This window comes from Neomonachus schauinslandi, chromosome 2 (genome assembly GCF_002201575.2).
Source record: "Neomonachus schauinslandi chromosome 2, ASM220157v2, whole genome shotgun sequence".
NCBI lineage: Eukaryota > Metazoa > Chordata > Mammalia > Carnivora > Phocidae > Neomonachus > Neomonachus schauinslandi.
The window spans coordinates 66,535,922-66,548,473 of record NC_058404.1 but is presented as its reverse complement, the minus strand read 5'-3'; the positions used below and the strand labels follow the sequence as shown (position 1 = coordinate 66,548,473).

Genomic DNA, 12,552 nt, shown 5'->3' with positions numbered 1-12,552 from the left:
TCTCAAATAAAAAAAAAAAATTTTTAAAAAAAAAAAAAAAAAAAAAATTCATTAAATCTTAAAAGCATATTTTTTTACTGGACATTCAGAGAAAAAGAACCCATTTTTAAATGGCTGAATAATGTGTAGGAATTAACTTAACCCTTTTTCAAAGACTATTTTACCCTTTCTGTATGATATTAAAGGAGTGTGCCTAATTGTGCTTTATGGAAAGTTTGCAACACCGAGAAAGTTATTAATCTATAAAAGTAGCAGGTACCAAAAGGGAAGGGAAAGATTCAGTTCCAAGAACACAATATATTGAAAATTCATACAACTTTAAAAGAAAAAAAATATATTTTTTTAACTTTTATAAGCTGTTTTATTTTATTTAAAAGGTAATAGAATTAAAAATAATTCATAAGAGTGATTTAAAAAAAATCATACATATTGACCTGTTCTTATCTTGTCAAGATTTAAGTACAAAATATCAACTAACTAGACAATATTACCATATTGTGACAGGTCAAACAACTGTCCACAATGAAGACTGTACTCTTTCCAGCAAAAGATGAGCTCTGTTATTTCACCCTCTTGAATCTAGGCAGGCAGTGTGACTTGCTTTGATCAAGAAGTTGTGGTGGGAGTGATTTAGTGTGAATTCTAGTGCCTAGATCTTAATTAGCCTCGCAACTCCCACCGCCTTATACCCTGGAACCACCATGCTGAGATGCCAGTCTAAAGGATGAGCAGGCACGTGCCGGAGACACAAGCCACCCAGGTATTCACCACTAATACATAACAGACGTGGGGGTGAGGCTATTTTGAACCATCCAGCTTCTGCAATCAGAGGAGTGCAGCCTTCTGAGTGTTCCCCCATCAGGCCCATAAACTGTCCAGATTGCCAAACCACAGAACTATGGGTAGTAAGTCATTCTTTAATTCTGTTTAACACATCAAATTTTGGGGTGATTTGATTTGCCACAATAGATAACTGGAATACTATTATATGGTAATGTTTCAAATGACACGTATTTCCAATGAAATATAAAAGGAAACGTCATTCTAATAGTTCCTTTAAAAGATTTCATTTCAATAGACCTGCCTTTTGTAAGTTAAATATTGCAAAACTAAAAATCCTTTAGAAATATTTAAAGTATTGACAGTGACAACTGATTAAAATTAAAAACATGGCACTCAATCGACTTACTGGAAACTGGCCAAGATTAATGATTTGTAAGGAGAGGAATGTTCATGGCAGTGTTATTATCATGAGGTAGTTTGAGACATAGATAAAACACATTTTCAGGGCCAAATATTCCTTCTCATTCCCTCTCAGTTTTCTGTTAAACTTTTAACTCCAACAATTGAAACTGTGCCAGAGAGATATTGTTAAAATATATTTTTTTCCTCTATCTGTCAAGATCTATATAAACAACTTTAAAACATAAGCAAATTCCACAAAGACTATACCACTTATTCCTCAATTAGAAATGAGCCTGCGCTGAGATAAGAACATACTATCTGTTTTGGAGAAAAATGGAGATCTGCCTTGACACTGTCCAACTCTCTTGGTCTCTAGCTCACACGCCCCATTTTGAAAAGAGAGATTGAAGCAAGAAAATTCTCATGAAAACTGACGGGAGGCAGGTAATTGTTGAAAGGTAGATTATGACTGTTTTTCCCTAATGGCATTGGTTTTGTCATCACTGATTTTTCATTTTTCATAAAAATCTAACCTTTGATAAGTATAACCTGCATTATTTTCCATCCAAACAAGTACTTGAGTTTTAACTTGTTCCCCCTTTTCTGTGCAGATCTAGATGTGATTAAAGTATAGTCCTCAGATGGAAAAAGATCACTCTTACATAGTTATAAATATCCAATGAGATATCTAAAGGTTTAAATATCACTGTTTTCTCAAATATACCGAAATGTGCTTACCTGCAGTGTTGGAGAAGTCTTTTCCGCGGTACCCCAGCTCAACACCCAGACCTGATCATGTGATTTGTCGTAGTGTAATTTAACTGGTACAGGGTCTGTGCTTACTGCCTGTAATAAATGGGAGTTGAAAAAAAAATGTTTTCAGACTGAAATATTAGTTTAAAACTATGCCAGAAATTATGAGAGAACACAAGAGTTTAGATGTCAGATTAAAAATTTATGTTGCCAATTTTCTGATTTTTCTAAACCTTTATTTGTTTAATTTGGGAATATGATACTTTACCCAAGCATGTTCTTGTACAATTTTATATAGTCTTATGTTCCTTCATTACCTATGCAAATTGGGTGTCATGGAGAAGCTATTTAGAAACTTAGGATATATAAATGATTAATACGTGTATTTTATTCAATTGTTGAACACAGGTAAGAACTATGTTTATACTATTAGGTTTTTTTCATTCTAATGTTGGGCATGGGATTTGGCTGTCTATAATGCCAAAATGCCTACATATGATAGACCATGGTAACCTTAATGACAGATTACCTAATTTAGTTTCCTTAACGAGAAATCTAAAATCACCAAAAGAAGTAAAAGCATTTTTTAACCATCCTTGATATGGTAAATGTGTTTTTGTGCCAATATTTATAATATTTAGCATTTACTTAAAACTAAACTTCCAGAAAACAAATTGCTGCCCGGAAGTTATTTCACTCACCTTAATTTCAAGCTAATACCTTTTTCAAGTAATTTCCTGTAGTAGTTCCTTATGTATATTTTTCTAATTTTATAACATAAAACAAATTGTATTCAATAAAACAATCTTTATTCAATATTGAAAGCATTTCTTTCCAAAGCTCTGTTGAATATCCTTAGAGAATTTCCCAAGTCCTATACTAGTATAGGATATACTACAGTTGTGGTTGAACTTGTGAAGATTCATATTTTAGCTTACATGTTGGCAATTTAGTCTTACTAATATATTTATTTTCTAAAACCTTGCCCTGAATTTTATCTATTTAAAATTCTCAATATTCTTGGATTACTGAATTATTTGATTTCTGAAAAGGCCTACTTAAACATTTCTATATTAGTGTCCTCATGACTTTTTTTTAATTATTTACTTATTTTATTATTATTATGTTATGTTAATCACCATACATTACATCATTAGTTTTTGATGTAGTGTTCCATGATTCATTGTTTGCATATAACACCCAGAGCTCCATGCAGAATGTGCCCTCCTTAATACCCATCACCCAGGTTAACCCATCCCCCCCCCCCGAACCCTCAGTTTGTTTTTCAGAGTCCATAGTCTCTCATGGTTTGTCTCCCCCTCCGATTTCTGCCCCCCTCATGACTTTCTTCCTGGCTCACAGAACCATTATGTTGATTTGGGATCAGGTGGCCAACAATGTTCTCAGGGAAAGTAGCCCACTTGGTGAGCATCACAGATTTAAGCCTATCCGGCTTTGACAAATGTCAAGTTTCCCAGCCTCTCTAGAGGCTCCTGTGGTCACATGACCTAGTCTCATTTATACGTGGTAAGGATTAATACGCTGAACGATTTTTGAGAATGATATTGCACCACACTTTGTTCCTGCTTGGAATGCTATCATATAAGAACATTAAGCCTTGGGGCGCCTGGGTGGCTTAGTCATTAAGTGTCTGCCTTCGGATCAGGTCATGATCCCAGGGTCCTGGGATCAAGCCCTGCATCGAGCTCCCTGCTCAGCAGGAAGCCTGCTTCTCCTTCTCCCACTCCCCCTGCTTGTGTTCCTGCTCTCGCTATCTCTCTCTCTCTGTCAAATAAATAAAATCTTAAAAAAAAAAAAAAAAAAAGAACATTAAGCCTTAATTTCCAAAGTCATTTTGAGGCCATGAAACAATAAGCTTAAGAAGGAAAAGCCACACAACACCTTGAAGGTTTGGCAGGAGAAAAATGAAAGAAGACTGAATTCTCCATAACAACCTTGAGTTGCTGCACAAACCTAGAGTAACTGTCTCTAGATGAGGTTATTTGGGATAATTAAATAGCTTTATTGCTTAAGAAATAGTCTGGTATTTTGTTAATTGCAATCCAGTGAATGCCAGATGTTTCATTTAAATTCTTCATGTACTCAACGATAATTTCAATATGTATATAGCAAAAGTGCCATCATTAATCATTACACTAATAACAAAGTAATAAAATTCCTTTGATTTTTCATATTTTCCCCTTTATATGTAAAACTTGATCTGTGTGTGATTATAACAGTTACCCTATTTTGTATGCAGCTTAAAAGGAAATAATCTTTATGTCTTTAAGATGTTAAAGATAAAATAGTTCAACCCAAAAGCAATAGTAACAAAGACCTCATTGTTATTCAATTGTTAAGAGACAGTTACACAAAGAGCAAAGATCTTTAAATAACTTTAAATATTAAAGAACAATTTAAATGAAAACTTCCAGCTTGCCAGCTCTTCAGTTCTTTTCTTCCACTGATCCCTTTCCTAAGGGGCATACCACAGGCCATGCGTTAATATCTACATAAAACAGACAAGAAATGGAGACTCAGTCTTACCAGTAATCATCCAGCAGGTGATCAGCAGAGCTGGGATTTGATAGTCTGTTTATCCCGAATGTACAGCCTCCCTGAACATGAACCATCATCCTTCCTAGCTGATAGTTTAATTTCTTTTTTTTTTTTTTAAAGATTTTATTTATTTATTTGACAGAGAGAGACACAGCGAGAGAGGGAACACAAGCAGGGGGAGTGGGAGAGGGAGAAGCAGGCTTCCCGCCGAGCAGGGAGCCCGATGCGGGGCTCGATCCCAGGACCCTGGAATCATGACCTGAGCCGAAGGCAGGCGCTTAACGACTGAGCCACCCAGGCGCCCCTGATAGTTTAATTTCTGACAATGTGTGGATATGTTGCCCTCCTATTGTTGCCTCATGTATAAGAAACATTCTTTGGGCTTTTTCTCTTTTGGAGGGTGTAAGGAAATCCACGGGCCCAAATATACACAGTATCATCTGTATAAGCAGTACAGACCTAGACGAGCATCAGTGAGAAGCAGTATACACCATGCTTATGAGCAGGCATTCTGAAGCCGACTGCACATTTTAGTGTCCTCACTTAAGTGAAAAGAATAGTAATAATACCTTGGGAAGTTACTAAGCTTTTCTGTGGTATGCCATGGAAATACTACTATTACTGTCAGAAAAGCTAATTGAACTAGAGGTATTTTCATGACAATTAGCATCATAGTGTTTTAAAGCTAGAGATAAAGTACCCAGTACCCTTATTTAGCAAATGAAGAATCTGAGACTTAGAACAGAAAGTAAATAAACACAGTCTTTGTCCTTAAAGAATTATAGGCGAGAGGGTGAAAGAACTTAAAATAACTAGATGCCTATCACAAAGTAAAAATAAGGACCAAATGCCCTGAAAGTGCAGAGGAAGAGGTACAAAGCACGTTAAAGGATAAGGGTGAGAGGTGATGCTTTTATTGAGCCTTTAAGTATGAATATTTTTATAAATGGGAAGACAGAGCATATTTTTTAAAGTTAATTTATGAGAATATGTTCCAGGAGATGTCAAAAAGCAGTCCATGAATAACTGCTTTCAAACAATTAAGATATACGTATTTGAAAGAGAAAAATACTAATTTTCAAAAGAGCTTCAGATTTTGAAACATATCTGCTCAGTGGTCTCCAAAATATTTGAACATTTTTGTCTCTCAGCATTTCAAAGGCTTAATATTAAATTCAATATATTTTGGTGTTTGGTTATAATAGCTCACCAGAACTGAAAAAGATATGCAGATCAAAATGAAGAAAAAAACATCTGACATACTTTATTTGGAAAATGTTTAACTCTTAGGGAAAAAAAAAATCTGTTTACAGCTTTTCAAGTGCAGATATAACACATTTTACAGAGGGGACATTTACATGGTTTTCAGCAAAAAGATCATCTAAAAAGACAGAAATATTTCCAAACAACCATCTTCAGGATAATCTTGCCATACCCAATTTTTAGCCAAAAAAACCCAGATATTTTCCTACTTACATTGTCAACTTTTGAAAGGAATAAATTGTATGTTATTGGATTTCACAAAATGCCTGCTAGTATACTGTGGAAATTACTTTAAATGATGAGTAAGTTTAGACCATTAGCTTTTGAAAAAGAGAAAGACACTATATTTGATACTTAAAATATTATTTTTCTTGCCACAATTAAACCTGTAAGCCTCTGTGTTACAAAACAGTTTAAATGTTTCTCCACATTTTATGAAAGGGATTGTAAAGATTCTCTTATCCTTGACTGCCCTCTTTCTCCCATGCCTCACATTCTCAGGAAACAGGATTCTCTCCGACTTCTAAATACTGCCCTCGGCAGAACCTCCCCTGATACCCACCAAGAACAGAGCCTCTATCCTCTCGAATCCATCACATGGTTTCTAACTTCTACCTTTATATATACTCACCACCTTTCTCAACAGATTTGTTAGGATGATTTTTTTTTTTTTGTAAGCATTAGACAGATCATAATACTAATCTGCTCAAAGCACTACAGTGTTTTCTCATTTCCCTCACAGTAAAGCCAGAAGTCCTTTGAATGACTACCAGGCCCTAGCTGACCTGCCCTCTCCATCTTCTTTCTCTGACCCCTTCACCTACTACTCTGGTGGAGTGCTCTGGGCCTCCTGCTGTTCATCCAGTATGCCAGCCACACACCTTTTGGAGGGCTTTCGGAGGGCTTTACCCCTGAATGGTCTTCCCCTAGATAGTCCAGTGTCTGCTTCCTCAACACGTTCGCTGCTCAGAACTCACCTTCTCAGTGAGGCCAGTCTGATCACCCTGCTTAATACTGTAACCAGCCTTCGCTTGGTGCACATCCCCTCACCCTTAGCTTTCCCAATCCCACCTGGTCTTACACCACAATTTTACCTTTTCCAAAGCACTTACTGCCTGACCACATATCATATAATTTGCATTTTTAGTATTCCTATTTTTCATTGTCCATCTTCATCCAACGGATTCTAGGTTCCAAGAAAGCAGCTTTTTTTCTGTTTGTTTAAGTCAATAATATAACCTATGCACTTAGAACAATCCCTTGTAAATAGCAACATTCAACATACAATTAATGGGACTCTAAATCTACATCATTAGGAAAAACAAATTGCAAAATTAAACAGTGTTCCAAAACTTATTATTATTAAAATCATCATTATTATTTTATTTAAGAAAGACAATTACACTCTGTATCATACTTATTATGAACAGAGGAGTTTTTTTAATGTTTTCCAAATACAAATTATTTTAATTTAATCTTCACAGCAACTTTTGTGTTGAGGTGTGCAGTATTGTTATCTCCTTTGTAAAGATAAAAGTGAACTAAAGTACCAATATTGATCCCTTCTTATTGTAAAACTGCCACTTTCGTCTAGGTGCCCTCCTGTCCACTGTGTACATTACATCACTATTCAACATACAGGTGACTATAAGCTTCCCACATTGGCCCATATATTAAATATTTATAAAATATAATATGATTTTTAAAGATAAAAAGACATATAAATGACACCCTAGTATTCCCTTATCACAACTCAGCATCTTTCATTCCACTTTGGAGACCACCGGTGTCTATAGGTTTTTGTTTTGTTTTGTTTTTTTCCTGCACCTACCAGCCATTTATCAAGAAGAAATGATATAAGTTGAATAATAACATTCAAGAATATGTGATTGTAAGAAAACATTCCATATAGATTCATCTCCCACCTCAGAATTAACCTATATAGATTGCTCATTTATTACTTTGCATAAATTTGTATTTAACTACTGATATTATTTTGCTAGGAAATTGTTTTCAGACTTTGCCTTGAGAAGCCTAAGGAAATGAGATTTATTTGTAGCAGGTGATTCAAATCCCGGCCATAACAGAACAAAGGGAATCAGTTTAGATCTATTGAATGATTCCGTAAAATTTTGTTTAAATTAAAAGTTCTGATACTATAGGTCGGAAATTTTTCTCCCATATCATAAACACTATGGTTTTCTGTACACAGTGGCATTTGCTTGGCCTGGTGATATTCAGATAATTAAGCCACAATCTTACTTTCAAAAAGGAATTGATCTTTTAAATATTTTCAGAAATACCTTTCAAATTACAGTGTGTTGTTATTGTAAGTAATTAATAGTAGTGATCTACATATTCAGGTCTGAAAATCCATTTCTTAATTTCCCATGTAAGTACCATTTTCAGAGTGTTATATTATCATGTTGAATTAACTTGTTCTAGTCCTTCATCAAAATGTTGAAAATACACTATATAATGTAATAAAAAAATGGTCTTATTTGTAGCTTTATAAAGATATCAGTAAAATATTTTTTCTTTAATATTTTAAAACATTGCTTAAGCATATAATTTACTTACATTATAAGGGTTTTTTTTTTTTTTCCTCTTTGTCGATCTACAAACCTTAACTCCTTCATAATCCCAACATACTCAGTGTTCCACAAATTTATCAGTACTTGTTGAGGAGGTGAGACAAATATAAAAAATTTAAAGTATAGGCTATCCTGATCATGGACCAGTTGCCTCAGCTTCTACAAAGATGGCCTATTTTATGGGGGGGAAATACTGTTAATAGCAACAAAGATACACAAAACTTGGGGTTTGGTCTTGACATGAAGGAACAGTGAAGCACAGCTTGTTTATCAGCCTGACAAGGAGAGTACCAGCTGGCTAATTAAGTGAACCTAATTTAAACTAATGATGTCGATTCTCAAGGTAATGTGCTAATGGCTAGAGGAGACTGCTGATGACACTTAAGAATACTCCTGAGGTGTCACCAGCCACTTTGGCATCCAAGCAAAACCTGATTTTGCTCCACGGAAGACAAAATGAGGTCAGTCGTTTACTAGCCAGTCTTTAATACAGCCAAATATCACCTGCCTGCCACTCTGACAAAAATTCCACAGTAAGAAAGGCAATACACATTTGATGGTTAAGCAACAGCAACCTTACCGGTTCCATTAAAAAACTGTGACCTTTTACTTTTTAAGCTGCAGATAAAAATGATACTGTTGCATCCACTGAAAACAAATATACTCTAATGGTAATATTTTATCATGAATTTTATAAAAGCTTGTGTTGTCAAGGAAATATTTGTCATTTTAATAATAAAATGTAATAAAGCTGTTCCATTTTTTTTAAATTTTTAATCCTAAAGACACATTTACCAATCCACACAATTTTTTGCATGTATTCTTCCGCATGTATTTGCATGCAAAAGAAAAAGTCAGAAATATGATTTCTTAGATAAGGTCTGTATAAAACACTAGGGATCTACTTTAATTAGATTGAAAAAGAAAGCTTGAAAGATTAAAGTTAAGTAAGAATAGTGTTCTTTTTTTTTGTCTCTTTTCTTTTTTTCAAGATTGACTTTGGACTTCAATGTTCCATTTCTGTATCCACACCAGAGAAAATTCCATGGCATTTTCTATCATGTTTGGGAGAAGATTAACTAAATTTCTTTTTTTTTTTTAAAGATTTTATTTATGTCACAGAGAGAGACACAGCAAGAGAGGGAACACAAGCAGACAGGGTGGGAGAGGGAGAAGCAAGCTTCCCGCTGACCAGGAAGCCCGATGCGGGGCTCGATCCCAGGACACCGGGATCATGACCTGAGCTGAAGGCAGAGGCTTAACGACTGAGCCACCCAGGCGCCCGAAGATTAACTATATTTCTGCTATAGTTAATATTCTTAGCTGTTTCTGTATAATAAACTCAGGTTTGAAAGAAATAAAAAAACGCGGGGCGCCTGGGTGGCTCAGATGGTTAAGCGTCTGCCTTCGCCTCAGGTCATGATACCAGGGTCCTGGGATCGAGCCCCACATCCGGCTCCTGGGTCAGCGGGGAGCCTGCTTCTCCCTCTCCCTCTGCCTCTCTCCCTGCTCATGCTCTCTCTCTCTTTCTCTGTATCTCTGTGTCTCAAATGAATAAATAAAATTTTAAAAAAATAAGGAAACATTAAAAAAAAAGAAATAAAAAAACGCCTACAGCACACAATCAGGAAGTATAATTTCACTTGGATGCAAAAAAAAGACTGACTTCAAACCTAGCCTCAGTTGAGAAAAGTGGTCAAGTTGAGAAAGGATGCTTAATTTTTACGAAATTAACTTCGTACTTGGCAGTTGACTTTGAGTGTGCTCTGTCCTTGGAGATAAATACAGCTTTAAATCACAAAGTTGTTGTTGTTGTTTCAAAGTAGTCTTTTAAGTAGCTAGAAATGTTCTTCCTTTCTTTCTTTTTTTTTTTTTTAAAGATTTTATTTATTTGACAGAGAGAGACAGCAAGAGCAGGAACACAAGCAGGGGGAGTGGGAGAGGGAGAAGCAGGCTTCCCACGGAGCAGGGGAGCCCGATGTGGGACTCGATCCCGGAACCCCGGGATCATGACCTGAGCCGAAGGCAGACGCTTAACGACTGAGCCACCCAGGCGCCCAAAATGTTCTTTCTTTAATTTCAAAACTTGAACTCCTTGGATTATTAATTTGTAAAACAGAGGGTTCAATATCTAAGTCTGCAAAATCTATCATGCTGTTTTTAAATTGGGAAAACCTTGAGGGAATTTATAATTTTAAGAAATGAAGTATTTTCAAGTATGAAAATAGAACCACTAGGATATTTATAATTCACCTTTAAGCATGTACTTCTGAGGACTATAATTTACATACCCTAAGGTAATGTTAAGACAAATATATGGCAGTGTTCTTTCACCCTGCAGGTAGTAGACGTATGGAATTTATTATCTAATGAGCTCACAGACTGAAATTATACATGGTTTTGAAAGTGAAAACTTAGACAAATTTAAACCTAGAAAATTTTAGTTTTTTAAAAAGACAATCTTTTGTGGTATAGATCTAAAATTTTAGGTTGATATTTACAGTCAACAGTAGGTTTCAAGAACTAGTATTCCTATCGGAAAGAGTACGAGACTGACTGTACCCAGTATGGAAATTTTCATTTTATAAACAATGGTGATCTCTGCTTTTCTATCCAACATCTTGTTGCAGAATGGGCCAAATTGTAGGAGCTGCTCTCTCACTTCCCTTCTTTCCAGCGAGGTATTCCCTAGCCCCTATAATTCAAAACCTTTTCTTTTCATTGACAGAAGGATAATCTTCAATGCCATCACACATCTCTCCAGAGCTGCGTGAGCAGTCCCATGACATTCTACTGCCTCTGCCTTTTTGCGCCAAGGTTTAAGTTCTCACATTCTTCCTACAGTAGGAATGTATCTGGTACATTATTCTTGGTTCCCACTGTTCTCCAAATAGAAGGGAGCTGTAGGAAGTGAGGCAATAAGGGTGATAAATGGTGATGTGGGGCAAGATGCATGGAGAGAAGCTTAAGATTTGTCTTTGGTAATAGAAAGTCTGAAAATATACAGGGGCTTACCCAGAGCACGTAGAGTGAGTAAAGCAGGAAATCAACCACCAAGTTGGCTTTCCCCTCTAAACCCATCTAGGACAGGGTATTTTTTTGTTGATTTGTTTTAGACCTCTCAAATCAAGATTCCTTTTTTATTCTTATTTGGGTTACATGATATAAACGTATTTTCCCTTTAATTTGTTCTTTCCCATTTTGTTTTTAAAATCCACTACCATGACTTTTATCTTAATACTTTCTTAGTTTCTTTTACTCTCTGCTAGAACTGTGGTTATATATTCTTTTACTCAACTCTAATAGTGTTAATCATGACTTTTGTCCTTATTTTTTGCAAAAATTCCCAATTTCCTTTTGAGGAGTCTTTTTTGAATAACTTAAGTTTTACCTTTTATACATTAATTCCTTTGTGTCTTTATATACATATCTTTGTTTTCCTTCAGATTCTGATTTTCTTCAGCTAAATTCTAAAATTATCTGGTTAAATTAACCTATTGCTGATTTTTTTTTAATTAAGGAGAAAAATTCCCTGAAAATACAGCCTTATTTGGATTCAACATATTTAATCATGATTGTCAGTATTACTTGATATTGATATTAATATTTTACATTTACATTGGTGCTATTAATAGCTTAACATTGTATCAGAGAATCGGTATGAAATAATTTTCATTACTATTTCTTGTGACTTAATTTATAGTCTATCATTTGTTCATTTTCACTAAATGAAGCATTTAGTGAAATGTTTCAAGTGCATGAAATGCTATGGTCTGAGTGTTTGTGTTCCCCACAGAATTCATATTCTGAAATCCTAACCCTCAAAGATGATATCAGGGAGTGTGGTCTTTGAGAAGTGATTAGGTCGTGAAGATGGAACCCTCATGAATGAATTAGTGCTTTTATAAAGAAAGATCCTTCTGAGATTCCTCACCCCTTCTACTGTCTGAGGACACAGTGAGATGGCACCAGCTATGAACCAGCAAGAGGACCCTCATCAGATCACAACATGCTGACACCTTGATCTTGGACTTTCCAGACTCAGAACTGTGAGAAATAAATTTCTGTTGTTTATAAGCTACACAGTCTGCTATTTGGTTATAGTGGCCCTAATGGACTAAGATAAGATACGATAAAATGGTAGTGAAGATATAGATAGATAGATAGATAGATAGATAGATAGATAGATAGATAGATA

The 12,552-nt window shown here is 35.3% G+C and overlaps 1 protein-coding gene across 3 annotated transcripts in view; it reads right to left on the bottom strand.

Annotated features, from left to right (window-relative positions):
- The window catches only part of FSTL5 (follistatin like 5), a 673,395-nt gene that overhangs the window by 55,019 nt on the left and 605,824 nt on the right, over positions 1-12,552 (bottom strand). For all 3 annotated transcript variants that reach the window (XM_021698885.1, XM_021698886.1, XM_021698887.1), the window contains one exon: positions 1,924-2,031. In XM_021698885.1, the coding sequence (XP_021554560.1) occupies positions 1,924-2,031 (108 nt within the window). The remainder of the gene's footprint in view (positions 1-1,923; positions 2,032-12,552) is intronic.